This window comes from Lutjanus erythropterus, chromosome 7 (assembly GCF_056507025.1).
Source record: "Lutjanus erythropterus isolate fLutEry1 chromosome 7, fLutEry1.hap2, whole genome shotgun sequence".
Taxonomy (NCBI): domain Eukaryota; kingdom Metazoa; phylum Chordata; class Actinopteri; order Lutjaniformes; family Lutjanidae; genus Lutjanus; species Lutjanus erythropterus.
The window spans coordinates 7195707-7209771 of NC_139323.1; the positions used below are offsets into that span (position 1 = coordinate 7195707).

Consider the following 14065-nt stretch of genomic DNA (forward strand, 5'->3'; position numbering starts at 1 on the left):
TATCATGATATGTATGGTATATCATGACATTGCCTAAAAATATCAAGAAATTATTTATAATCCACATTGCCCAACACTAGCAATTAGGTATGGTACAGTATGATCATCAAAAACTTTCCAAATTAAATTTACAGAACAATTATTATATTATGATATGGACTGTTACTGTGATACAAAATTTCATATACAATGATAGGATATTTTCGTCATCGTAACACTTTGTGAAGACAGTTGGCTCACAGTCATGTAGACATCCACCATGGTTATTGTGTTATAGTATTATAGTATAACTATATTAACTGTACTGAACAATGCTACAGCCACAGTGATATTCCTATTCTGGCCTGTAACGTGTGATTATTTGCCCATTTCACTTATACTGTGATGGAAGGTTTTGGCCATATCAACCATCTTTCCTCTTATCTTTTCAAAAATCATATTGAGGCAGTCCTTATCTCTACTATCTTTGGCATCAATAATGTGCACACAAGCATGCAAAGAGCATATCAACTGGATGACTGTAAACAAGTCACCGTTACCTAGTGACAGCAACAGTCGGGGACATAATGGAGCAACATTAATTAACTACACTTGTACTACATTTGCCATTTACTGGTGGCAGTAGCAAGCAAAACCAGCAGTTTCCAAATAATTGTTTCACATCTTACCGCAGAGCAGATTTGAAAATGGCATAGTTTCACATTTCGGCTCTACTGACAACATATGGAAATATCTGTGTAGCGGGGAGATGAAATAAGATTTTTGTCCAGCATTTATTCTGGTTCAAAATCCATAAAAGATGATTAAATAAACGATTTACTTTGTTCTTAACAAATCAGTCTAAAAGAGCACCGTATTGTTTATTGATTGGTGCTTTGTAGTGCCTGAAATAAAAAGTACAGCAGAAATGCTTTGTACCAGAAAAATGGCAATGGTTTTCATTAACGATGTAGATCTTTGTGATGATATACACACTATAACCACATCCAAGCAAATTATCAGTATGATTGTTCTCTACAGTTTTTCATAGTTCTAACTCAGTCAAACGCTCCTAATAATAATGATCTGTCAACTCCATTTAACAATCGCCATCATGTAGTTACAGATCGTTTGTTCCTTTATTAGCTTCAGTGCAAGTACAAAGGCTGTATTTATTGGAAAAAGCAAAGGGCCAATATTTTTGTGAGCTGTGACTGATTAAGTTAGTGTTTGGGTCGTTTTATCATATAATGTGAATCCTTGTGGGTTGAATTAGTAATTTACAGGCTTTTAGTGCTGACACACAGAATGGGGCTAATAAGATTAGTATGGGAATACAGAGTGGAGGAAGTTGAAAGAAGAGTGTCAGACAAACCACCATACCCTCTAAAGTATCACTTCTCATCAAAGATAGAGAATACAGCTGAGGATTTTCAACAACACTTGATTTAGCTTTAGTTATGGCGATATGTAAAAGGTATGCTTATCTGTAAAGAGGGTGACAGAAAGCCAGAACCTTGCCTGAGATCAGTTTGAGTTCAGTGTGCTCAGGCCATGAACCACCTGAATAGATTTTGTCCAGACAGGTCTAACACTGGAAACACGAAAACAACAGTTTAGGTCCCAAAACACTGAGTTTGTTTTCCCCGTCTCCCTACCAGACTGTGAAAATCTATTTTAATGGCAGTCTGAGAACCAAAGGCATAGTTGCATGCTGTAGAGATGGTAACAGAGACCTAGCTTACTATTTTTTTCCTGTGTTAACAAAGACTCCACTGTGTGAAAGTTCAGATCCCGCTGAGGCTACATATCAGAGCTAAGCAAGTGCCTTTTTAGGGAGAACACAGCATGCTGTCTTTGTGAGTTTATCAGCAAAGTGAGTACATAAACAACCGCAAAGCCTGATAAAGACGAACAATCTGCAACATTACTGCGCTGCAATTACACCGGGATAGTGACTGTATCGCTTGATATTTTTAGTTATATTTCAGGGAACATGAGAAAATCAAAGCTTTGACATGTTCACAGTATGGTGTGTGAAATGGGATCATGTGATGTACTGACTGATCTTTTCTCTGTTTCCACCCTTATATCCTCCTCAGTAAACTGATACTGTTGTATTAGACTTACAGTTTTGTATTTTTCATTAGTCTTTATTTTTATTTTGTTTTTTTCAATTCAGTTTAGTTTTTTTTGCTTGTTTCAGTTTAGTTTTTATTGTTTAAAAATGTTTAAAAAGTTTTATTTAAGGGAGAAAGCTGTGATGTATTTACTGTAATGAATCATTAAATGACCATAATATTTAATCAGAGAAGGGAACATGCTAAGTTAAAACAGTCACTTCTTTGACAACAATGCTACAGCTGCGGTGTCCTCATTTGAAATTTCTATTTCATTAGTTAGAGTTCAAATGAATGCCGACTGATCGCGGAAAGAATGAATGTGTGTTTACGAGTAGTAAGAAATGAATCATATTTTAGAATCAGTACATGTTTATAAAGGTCAAATTGAGCAATTTGTTATCGGAATCTAGCAGACAGTAAGGCAGGCAGTAACTGAACTCCAAATACAGAGTGTGTATTTTCAGAGCATTTGGCATTTTCAGGATAACTAGCTTAGCTTTACATTGACAGATAATCGCCAGAGTTATAAACAGCTAATCAACTTACAGTGGAGGACTTGTGATCACTTGTTATTTTCAAATTACAGTGTTGTACTTATTGTGTGGTCCTGCAGTGTTCCTGCAGCCTGTCTGAGCTTCCTCGAGTCTGGGCAGGAGAGGGTTGGGGAAACAACTTGTTTCAACCATAGACTGGATATTACCTTGAATTTTCAGCCTATGTAATATACCATCTATGGCTCAAACTTGCTGTTTGGACTGTAGTACTCATATTTGAATGCGGAATTGTTACATATTGCTCCTTTAACTATATTAACCTTGCACCAATCACTTTTTTTTCTGTACCAGGTTGAGCTGCATCTGAAGCCCATCCAGTCTTTGCTGCGCCACCAGAAGCCACTGGCCTTCGTGCTCAACTCCCCCCAGCCACTGATCTGGAAGATCAAGACAGAGAACCTGGCCCTGGGCGTTAAGCGTACCTTTCATGTGAGTCCAGCATCACTAAAAGCCTTTAAATCCTACTTCCTAAAACTGTATATTCATTTCCTCACGGGCTAAACCGTATTCCCATTTCAGTAGCCCTCTTCTCTGAGAAATACTTAAAGTGATATAAATTTGCAAAAGAGGCCTCTCCACACACAAGAGGTTTCCCATGGTTTGATCTTGATAGCATGTAAGCGCAGTCATTGTGGCGAGGCATTAATCTCTGTATACACATACATGTTTCATCTGTGCTTACTTATTTAGCTGCAGCTGTGCATTCTTCTCAGAACTGTGCAGATTTTCTTTTGTATTGTTGGAAAATAATTGTGGAAGTAGTTTTAGATTAGTATAAGTTTGGTTGATATGAATACTATTTGATTTATATAATTTGATAAAGTATGCAACTCAAACCAGTCTCACTCCCTTACATCAGGGTGTAAAATGTATTTATCTAAAAAGATGAAATGTGCTATGTCAGCTTTATGCACACTCCATAACCACAGGGTCATATCTCCGCTGTTCCCCCCCTCCTCCAAACAGTCCTGTTGATAGCTTGGCAGCTGTTCAAATCTGGCAGGGCGTATCCGTGTACCACAAAAACCCCTAACAAGGGGGAATGTTTGGTCACAAACACTAAACCACTAAAGCTCTGCTGAGGAAGGAGTTCATCTCCCACCTTATGATATTTGCTGAAATGCTGAATTAAAATTGTAACATCAGCAGGACACCCACATTCAAAAAGGAAGCCTTCATCCAGGATCCAACAATAAGCATTGCCTAATGGGCTGGGGCCAGATAAAAATTACATTGGGCCAGTTAATACTGTCAGCCAGTTGCCAGATTGGGCCGCTGCTGGAAAAAGCAAAAAATAAAGATCATTTCATTTAAATGACTTTCCAGACATTGCTTCATGAGCAATGTTACTATGTTTGCTCTGCTCTTCAAGACTGCTCTGCTCTCCGAGACCAACACAAATGTGAGAAGAGTACCAACAGAGGCAGGTTTATTAAATTGGTAGAGGAAATGGCCCTAAAGCAAATCTGTTAAAAATTATGACTTATACATTGGATGCACTGTTGGGTTTGACATAAGTACCCATCAAAGTTTGATAAGTCAGGGCTTTTTTTAATGGTCACTTGAAAGCCACTGTGGCCTCCAAGTCATAGGTGGCACATTGAATTGGCCTTCATTTCCCAACCCTTTCGAGTCATTTACTTTAAGACGTCCTCGTCTTACTTCTGTGACATGCTCAAATGTAGTGTAACTGGAGCCCAAGTAGAGAATAGTCGTCATATCAGGAAACTTAAGGTCAGTCACATAACCTCTAGTTTACATTAGCAAACATGAGCTAACATTAGCCACCATGCGCCATTAGTCTCACCAGACCGAATTAGGCTGTAGCATCAAAATGAGTGCATTGAATTCATTGTATTGTATTGTCAATCAGTATACTCTGAAGGTTACATCAGATCTGTGTGGAATGATCATGAATGTATTAAAAACCCAAACTTACTTGGAAAAACTTACTTTTCTATTTCCTATAAAGTGCATTAGCTCTTTTTTTGAAAAAGGAAATACATTTTTTGTGAAATTGAGGTTTGAGGAAAGTGTTTTACAATTTTTACTATTTCCATCAACTTTTTCTAATGTGATACTTGAAAATACACGTAAAAACACATTAATGGAAACATGACTACCGTCTCACTTTAAAGCTGTCAGCAGTATCAAAATAAAGGTTTCTGCCAGGCCCAGGGTACATATGGACGAGAAATAGAAGACCTTTTGTTGAGGGGCATCCCAGTGTATTTGAGGCCGGGTCCCCTGGAGAGCCAGCCATATTTAGCAAAGGTACCATGGGGCCTCACTGGGAAACTTCATAAGAAATGTAAAAATGGACTGCTTCAGTGCCCTTGTTCAAAACCCAAGTATCACATGAGACAATCACAGTAAAATGAGACTCAGGAGCCTCAGCCATGCCTTCATATATTCTGAAGGCTTTACTGTATTTTCAGCTTTCCCAGAAGTAATCATTTTCAATTGTACGTTAACACCACAGCATTCTGCAAGAATGCAGTATCAGGTAGACAAATTTCTTCCATATGTGGTTGAGTGTTTTCTTGCTTACTTCTCGAGAGCAAAACATCCTGCCGTGAAAGCCAGTGTGACACGGAGAAAAAAAAATCATGTATTGCAAAATCCCGGTGTTATGCACAGGCTCATCTATACACACGCAGGCACACACGTATTATATAAAGAGCCTTGTGTTCCACTTACATGTTCTCAGCAATCCCAGCCTCTTTGACATTTAGAACAGCCAGAGAATTAATATATGTCTTCTCTACCGTATGAAACTTTTCTAGGCTTATCTGATGTGACTGTCATCAAGCAGACATATTCATAAATCATCACCTCTGCAGTGAGAGTGATTACTGCCAATTACAAATGGTTGCATGGTTCAAGGATAGGGTTGTTTTCTACTCATTGTGCATCCACATAAATACTTCTTTTATGAGAATTCTTAGAGAAATTAAGAAAATTTGTTGCTCTAAACAAAACCTTTTGCCTTCAAAGACATTATGCGTGGTGAACAATAAAGACACCAAGAATATATGTATCATTTCCTTGTGCATGAGTGGGAGAGAGTGGGATGATAGCTTTCAGAGAAAACACACAACATGAAGACATGAAGCCCGAATGCCAAATACTCCTTTTAATTATTATTTCCTGTGGTGATGGAAATGTTCTCATGTCAAAAGAAACTGTTGCTTTTCATGCAGATGGATGTGCATCTGGCTCGCTTGTGTTTTTCTAAACTCTGATAATGTGTGGCCAGTCAGATGGGTGTTTCTGCAGAGACCAGCAGGTCAGGATCACAGTAAAATGTCTCCCCTTGTCAGTGGTGGCAGACAGAAAACAGCTGACAACCATCATTAAATCCTTTAGTCCAGGCAGAGCTGTTGCTGTGTGTCTAATGATGTTGGACATTTTGCAGAGCAAGGAGTTTCCACTTCTTTTTAATCTCATATGAGAAAGAGGCTGCTCTGAATATACTTTGTAAATGATAAGATACATCTCTGTCTTGGAGGAAAATTGTATCTTCACATTAATTTACAGTAGCTACACATGCTCAGCTATTCTTCTAACTGGAGCAAAAACTCAGACAAAACTGAGATATTAACTTTCTCTGTTGGCCCTTCAGTGTGATACTTGTGTGACACATAATTGCAGTTCTTCAAGTGGGGCGAGGAGAGATAAAGGGAATGTTATGAGGGAAGACGGAGGCCCCTGCAGTCAGACAAAGCTGCACTAATGGTTTAGACTGACTGTAGGGCCCCCCCACTGAATTAGGTGTTAAGTATTTTGTGTGTGAGTGACAGCGCTGAGCCCTCTGGCAGTGCAAGCTGTTGGTATCTTATCCACCAGCCTGACTGACTGCACATGGCTGTTACCCAGAGGAGTAACAGACTCTGCTCCTCTTCTCGGGTTCTCTCCACAGTGACACCTCCTTAACATGCCTCACAACTGATATTCCACCAGCTTTCTCTTCACTGTTAAGATTAACTGTTTTCATCAATAATAAATTACAATTGTTTGCTAAGCATTGCCCCCCTTAGGTACTGTTACTACGTCTGTAAAGCTTCCCATTAATGCCTGGGTCATATGCAGTTTACTAGGGTTGCCCTCCTAGTCTACTAGAGGTTATTAGTTCAGGCCATTAGTCAACTAGTCATTGCATGTTTATGACGTTAATTTAAATATATATTTTTGGATCATGAAGCACACTATTAAATGTTGATGGCAAAAGCAGATTGTGAATGTGTCAGAACAACCCGCGAGGAGACTGGAGGTTTTGTCAGTTTATTTCAACACAGTATAACCACACAAAGTCTTGCGGTTCTAAACATGTGAATAAATAACTTCCACAAAAAACAAAACAAAAAACACAATACTCATGGACTTGTAAACACAATGGTTGATGTATACTGACAAATTAACTCACCACAGGGTCAGCCCTCCACTGCCTAATGCCTCCCATCCCTGCCTAAACCCACCATGTCCTCATTGTCACTGTAGTCAGAGTTCTGTAATTTTAAATCACCTCACTACTGTAGTCCTGGTCACCAAACTGGCTTCAGTCTGTCTCAAAGGCTGTGTCCCAGTCTAACAGCTAAATTCCACCAGGCACGGCTGTGTCGCATTATGGTTGCGCCAGTCGAAGCTGATAGCAGCCATTCTACACAATGCTTGTGATTCCACCAGCAGTGCCTCGGCACGTCCCAGAAGCAGCTCTCTGATCCGCTCCGCTTATGACTGATGTCACGTCAATTAGCACTTTAATCAGAAAAGGCAGGGAGAATCCGGTTAATTTTCAAAATAAAAGACCCTGTGCAGACTCACAATCATAAAGACAGACAGAAAAGAAACTATTTAACCAGGTAGCCTGCTTATCTATGGTAGAAGCACAAAGACAAGGAAATTTACGACTAAGAGATGAATGAAAACATGGTCGACTACAACTCTTCTCACCAACTAACAGTTTAGTCAGCTATTTTCATTACTGATTAATCTGTCGATTATTTTCTCAATTAATTGATTAGTTGGTTGGTCTATTAAATGACCATGTCTTGTTTTATTCCCAAAGATTTTCATGTTACTATCATAGAGGAGTAAAGAAACCAGAAAATAATCACAGTTGAGAAGCTGAAAACAGAGAATTTGGATATTATTTTTGCAAAAAATTACTCAAAACGATGAATTGATTATTAGATTAGTTGGCGATTAATTAAGTAAATTAATCATTAATTAAGTGATTAATCATTGCAGCTCTAATTTTTACCACTCCAAATTCATAGTAACATGTAGTAACAATGGGTCCTTTGTTTCAGAGAGACAGACATTGTAGCTGGCAGATTTAATATCTGTAGCTAGCTAGCTAATTAAGCTAACATTAGCTCCATGAGAAACACCATCTCTGGGCAACTTTTTAATGTTTTAAACTGTCATGTATTAAAACAAGAACCCTGTAGAAGGGGCATTTAAATATGCACTTTATTGTTACATGCATGATATCATGCTAAAAGACTGACATAAGTACAGGCAAAAAGTTGCCATCTTACCTGTCCATTATCAAAGAAGAAGGCATGCAAGTAAACAAACAACGTTATTTTTGTATTGCACTGTAAAACTAGTTAGTCATAGAATCATATGGGGAAAAAAACTGTTTGGCTATTTAGGTTACAAACATATTTTTAATCTCCCTGCCTGTTAAAAGGGAGATTTTCTTTGCCACTGTCTCCAAGTGCTTGCTCATGGTGGGAATTGTTGGGTCTCTGTAAATAATAATATGAAGAGTACAGTATTGATGCTATGTAACTAAAATTAATGTGACTCAAACTGTGTGATTTATATTTTTACATGACAGAAAAGGCTTTTAGGAAGAGGACAAACTGACGTGTTTCGCAAATATATTTCGGGTTGGTTGCCGCTGCTGGAGTCTAAACTCTCCAAATTCCAGGAGCAGGATGGAGCTGCTAACATCTCTAAACTCTGATAACATCCAGCAGTGGCTTCCCCCTGTTAGCTGGACAAGCAACAATTGAAACTTAGATTAGAGCCAATAAACACAGTGTTAAATCTCTTTCTTACACTGTTACTTAACTATGATTGGACAGTTGTTTGGGGGTGGGGTTTAGCTTAAGGTCTATTAAATTTAAAAACTTGCTTCAGGCCACTAATGTACATATGTACCATGACCACAGATGCATAAATCTCAGTATATTAGTGACTTTGCCAATTCCCACACTTTCTGATCCGTGCCTTCAGGTGGAGGAGTTGCTGTGGTGAGGGCCTAGAGTAACAGAGTCTGAGGAATTGGTTTTGGGCTTTACACTTCAGAACAGAAACCCACAGCCAGACCTCCCTCACACTGCCTTTCCATTGAAGAGGCTGTTTCCTGGGACTAATTGGACTCTGAATCAGGCCTGCCAGTCCTTGTTTCCTGGTCCCAGCTCTCTGGGCTCGGTGGACACAGATGGGCTGACTGGAAAAGCTTCAGAGATGCTGAGCACACTGTTGCTGTTGGCCACTGGATGCTGCCTCCTTTTAAAATGCCAGAATCCAGACTTTTGTTGTAAAACATGCTCTCTGCAGTCCTCCTTGTCAATCAGCTGCAGGCAGGAATCATCATGGGTCTAAAATGACGTGAAATGTGAACATTGAAATAAGGCCAAATTTTATTTTACCAAGGGACACTAAGATTTCAAGTGAGACACATGTGCAGAGTGTGCCATGTTGACTTTGTGGCCAAATGTATATATTTCTTTTTGTGGGTAAGGGGAGGAGTGCTGTGTTGCACCTCTGCTTGAAAGGCTTGATCTGGAGCAAATGTTTTATGACTCTTGATGGAACAACACTGTAGTTTTGCTGTTGGCTTCAGTTGTCTATTGTTTGTTTGCCAAGCTTTGCCTTAACACTCCTGTATTTCTTTCATTAGTGGAAGGCTTGCAGCATGAGCTCTCTCGCTCACACACGAGCGCTCTCCTCGGTGTAATTGTTAATGGAAACCATGGGTAGCCACTATTGGTTTTTATTTGGAGACAGGAATGGCAGAAGAACGCTCCAGAGTGGCGCTGAGACATATGGTATTGTTTTCTCCACAACAGAGCCTGCCAGTTCACAGAAACACACGCACATTTGCAGCGAGCAGCGTGATTGGCTCCACATATCCCATCAAGAGAGAATAAATCCAATCAGCCACAAGAGCATTTATCACGTTAATATCACTAGAGAGTTATTGCATGCTCATATTATCTATCAACCCTTCCGCACTTCCAGTCACCCTCGTCTGTTTGCAACACCTCTTAATTCACAAACAGCCTTTTTGCGATTTCCCAGGCTCGGGGTGTTGCTCAGTGAGAACGCAGCAGAGGATTACAGCTTGATGATAATTGATCTCAAACATTTGGCATGCCTTCTCTTTTTTCTGCACATATGGCCATAATATGTTGATGCTTATAGGCAGGAAATATACTGTTAAATGTTTGGAACCATGTAGGGTACTAGCAGATGTGCTTTTATCACAGTAAATAATGAAGGCAAGTGTTATCTTACTATTTAAAAGACAGAAACAAACAGATATAATACTCAACTGAACTGACAGTAACATGCCTGCCTGCAAATACCATTACAACCATAAGTACATGAGTTTCTACCATTACGTACATGAAAGCAGGAGTTTCAGTCCCCATGGTATGTAACTAACGTCTCCTACATTCTTTGTTTGCACTCCGCTGCCAAGTCTGAGGAATTCCTCCAAAGTCGAGGTAATCTTCAGTGTTCATGTATTTCAGCTTCAGAACACATTACAAGTCCTTTACAGCTAACAAAACTGACTTCAAGACAGTTTTTGGCAATGAGAGATACAGATTGCTTCATAAGAGATGAGCTCTATTTTCATATAGTGAGGTTATGCTTTAGTTGGCAGGGGGCTGCCACTTGCTGCTTACAAGAACTCTAGACAGACATGAGAGCTTTGCTGCACTGGCTGGTCATGAGGATAACATAAATGCAGAACAAAGTTCTTTCAGATCTTTTTCGGGATTTTTCTCATACAAGAATAAACAAACAGCTCTATCGGCATGATATGCTCTAGTTAAATTTTTAAATCAATGTGTTTTATTATTGCTATAGTTCTTTAAATTCAGTAAGGCTATTTGCGTAATGTAAGTACATTAGCAACAAAAGTAACTGTGCTTAAGTAGGCTTTAACCAACCGATTTCAACCAGTAATATCATAACATCCACCCATGGATCAGTCTTCAACTTTTAGCAGCACAGAGCTAAGATTTATTAATTAGCTAGTGAGCAACAGCATGTTACATAGGTTGTGACAGACGTTCCCAAATACTGAGTTGTGAGCCACAGGTGGATCACAGAAGATTTTATTATGGTCACCAAATAAATAAAGTATGGAAGAAATTATTGTAATTCTGCACATTTAAGAATTATACCTGTAGTACATTAAAAAAGAGAGCTTGTTAATTCCGCCAAAATGCATTTAAACGTCCTATAGTGTTTCCTGATGAGAGGAAATAAACAAAATAAACAGATTAGCTCTTCCCAAGATTTTTTGGTCAGGCCTAATGAGAATTGGGTTGCGGTAGTTTGTCATTTTTAAAAAGTGGGTCCCCAGAAATAAAGGAAAACACTGGGTTATGACAAGCACACTTCAACATTCAAATCAATTTCCTTCCAATGTTATGCTCACGCTACAGATTGAACAGATGCAGTCGGGGCGAGTTTCAGTAATGACCAGTCATATGATCTCTTTGCAACAGGTGAAGAAGGGTGGAGAGAAATGAAGCACCTGAAGTTCCAAAACACCAATTCACATCATCCAAAATATGCTGTCAGTGGTAGAATATTCTGATGTATGCAGAAAATTGCTCCTGGCTGATTCATACATTTATACTCCTCTCAATATATGACACTTATTTAAGTCCCATGAACGTAAACAAGTCAAATTGCAAAATAGTAGTTCTTATTTACCCAACAGAAGGAAAAAAAATCCACAAGGCCATTTATCAATCTATTAAATTCCGGTTTTATGCCAGAAGATGTATATAACTAATGAAGGTACCCATGCTGTGCGTGAAGTAAGCAGGACTTTATAGAGGTGTGAGTGAGAGTCTGGAGTTTGTTCTGAGCAGAAGGTTACACAAGTGAACACCATCCACTGAAAACATGGCGGGTGTTTCTGCCGCTGCAATCTGCATTCAGTATATTTTTCTTGTATCGTTGTCATTTGTTACCTCTTCCTCTTGTGTGCATCAACAGTATTCTGTACCCGAGCTTTTGCCTTCACTGCTCAGTAGCAGCTCTGAGCCTATATTTAATGTGTGAACATGTGTGAAATATTTGTGTGTTAATATTTCCGCTAACTTTTTTTTTGTTAGTCTGATTAATCATTTTGTGGCGTTACTGCTTCCATGTAGCAACAGCTGCAAATATTTATAAACATGATTAAAGTCAAAAATGTCAAAAGCGGAACACCATCTTGCCATGATAGGAAAAATATTTGAGTCTCCAGAAGAACCAGAGTTTGGCCTTTTTGCTTATGATGAAAGTGTCAGATTTGATGGAGCTCAGGATTGAGGACAGCTGTGATGACATAACTGTGAAACTTGGAATCTCTGAGTAAAAACTTTCCAAACTGATGTTTAGAAAAACACTGATCATTATTTACCTTTAGATCATGACCAATCCTGCCACCATGTCAGGAGATTTAAACATTTAATGAAGTTGCAAGTTGTAAAATTATGCACAGTCCCTCCTCAGACTGTAGATAAAAAAACACATCGTTTCTGCTGTTGTGTAATGACTGCAGGTGTTTAATCAGCTGCATGGAAAATAGCACACGTTCTACTAGCTGTTGTGGACAGCTCACTCATCAAGTATTCATCAGTATTAATGTTTCTATGGAGCTTGGACTCACTAGATCACAATCATTTGGATGATATTATTGGTAAGAATCATCCTAAATCACTTTCAAGGTAAGATTTAGGGGGATTTATTGGCAGAATTATGCAGAAATATGTTTTCATTAGTGTATCATCACCTGAAAATAAGAATTGTTATATTTTCATTAACTCAGCATGAGCCCTTTGTATCTACAGAGGGCCCAGGTTGTCTTCCAAGGAGGCCACCATGTAACACCGACATTTTTGTACAGTAGCTCAGAATTGACAAACCGAACACTGGCTGTAGAGACACTCTAAACACTGGCCCTTTGTGTTTTTCACAAGTTTAGCAGCCACTGTAGGCTCTCCTATATGCTTGGAAGGGCAGAGTGAGGTGAGCAGTATTCAGTTGGTTGCAATCTACAACTTCACTACTCAATGCCACCAAATTCTACACTCTGGTCCTTTTAAGAATTGTATTTTAACACAAATAAATCTGCAGTAAATGAAAAAGTGCCCCATCTCTGAATAAATAAAAGGTGTTTAGTGAGTTTGGAGACAACTCTGTGTGCGTTTGGTCCAGCTGAAGCCAACAGAATTGCCCTCGTCTGCGTCTGCTGAGCAGGTTTTAGTGCAAATGCAATTTTTGTCCAAAATGAGCACCAAAATTGCCCTGCACCACCTAATCAGTATAAACATAGTCTCTGTGGTCCATCTCCTCACACCTCAGTGCAAACATGCTCATTTGTCGCCAGGAAAATACCAAACAGGCGCAAATGCAAAAGGATAGATTTACATTAAAGGAAAATTTCATTATTTTTTTTTCTAGTGTTGGCTTTGTGCCTGTAGGAAAATCAAGCTTTTTTGGGGGGCTGTCAACTGGGTTTGCAACGGAGAGACAGGGAGAGGGAGACGGAGAGAGTTTGTTAAAGCCCAGAGTGGGTCCCTCACTTCCCTGTTTCAAATTCCTGAGGTTTTCAGGGCTCTGGAAGGCCTGGAGCTAATTTGGCTTTCAGGCTTTCCCCTCTAATTCCTTGCGACTAATTACAGTCGTATTCCTGCAATTAAACTGATAAACTCTGCTGAGCTTGGCACGGCTGGTGAAGAAACCCTGGCTCCTCTTTGCTGGCTCAGGGAACCACCTCTTCACCATTTTACTTTCTGTTACTTCTTTCTGTAGTAAACACGTTCACTAAAAATAAAATCAACCTGAATTCTTCGACAGAGTCTGTCTCCTAGGCCCCAGTATTTATTGCCTCTGGTGACAATGCCAGGAACATCAAGAAGAGCGTCCAGAGGTCAGACAGATGTTGCGCATGATGGGATTTGAACAGTTATGTCTGAAAAACCTAAACACCCCAAAGGGATATTATTCTATTATCATTAAAGTATGATTGCAATTTGGGGACAACTTCATAACATCATCACAAAGAAGTGCTCTTACGTATTCCTCTTGGATTCAGATGGATTTAATGTTTTAATTGGGCCTGCCAGCACTGTCTCAGCTCATGCATACAGATAGGAT

At 39.2% G+C, this 14065-nt stretch overlaps 1 protein-coding gene across 1 annotated transcript in view; it reads left to right on the forward strand.

Annotated features, from left to right (window-relative positions):
* tgfbr3 (transforming growth factor, beta receptor III) overlaps positions 1-14065 on the forward strand; it is an 88920-nt gene that overhangs the window by 44219 nt on the left and 30636 nt on the right. Inside the window, exon 4 of the mRNA XM_084722506.1 lies at positions 2948-3085. Coding sequence (XP_084578632.1) covers positions 2948-3085 — 138 coding nt within the window. The remainder of the gene's footprint in view (positions 1-2947; positions 3086-14065) is intronic.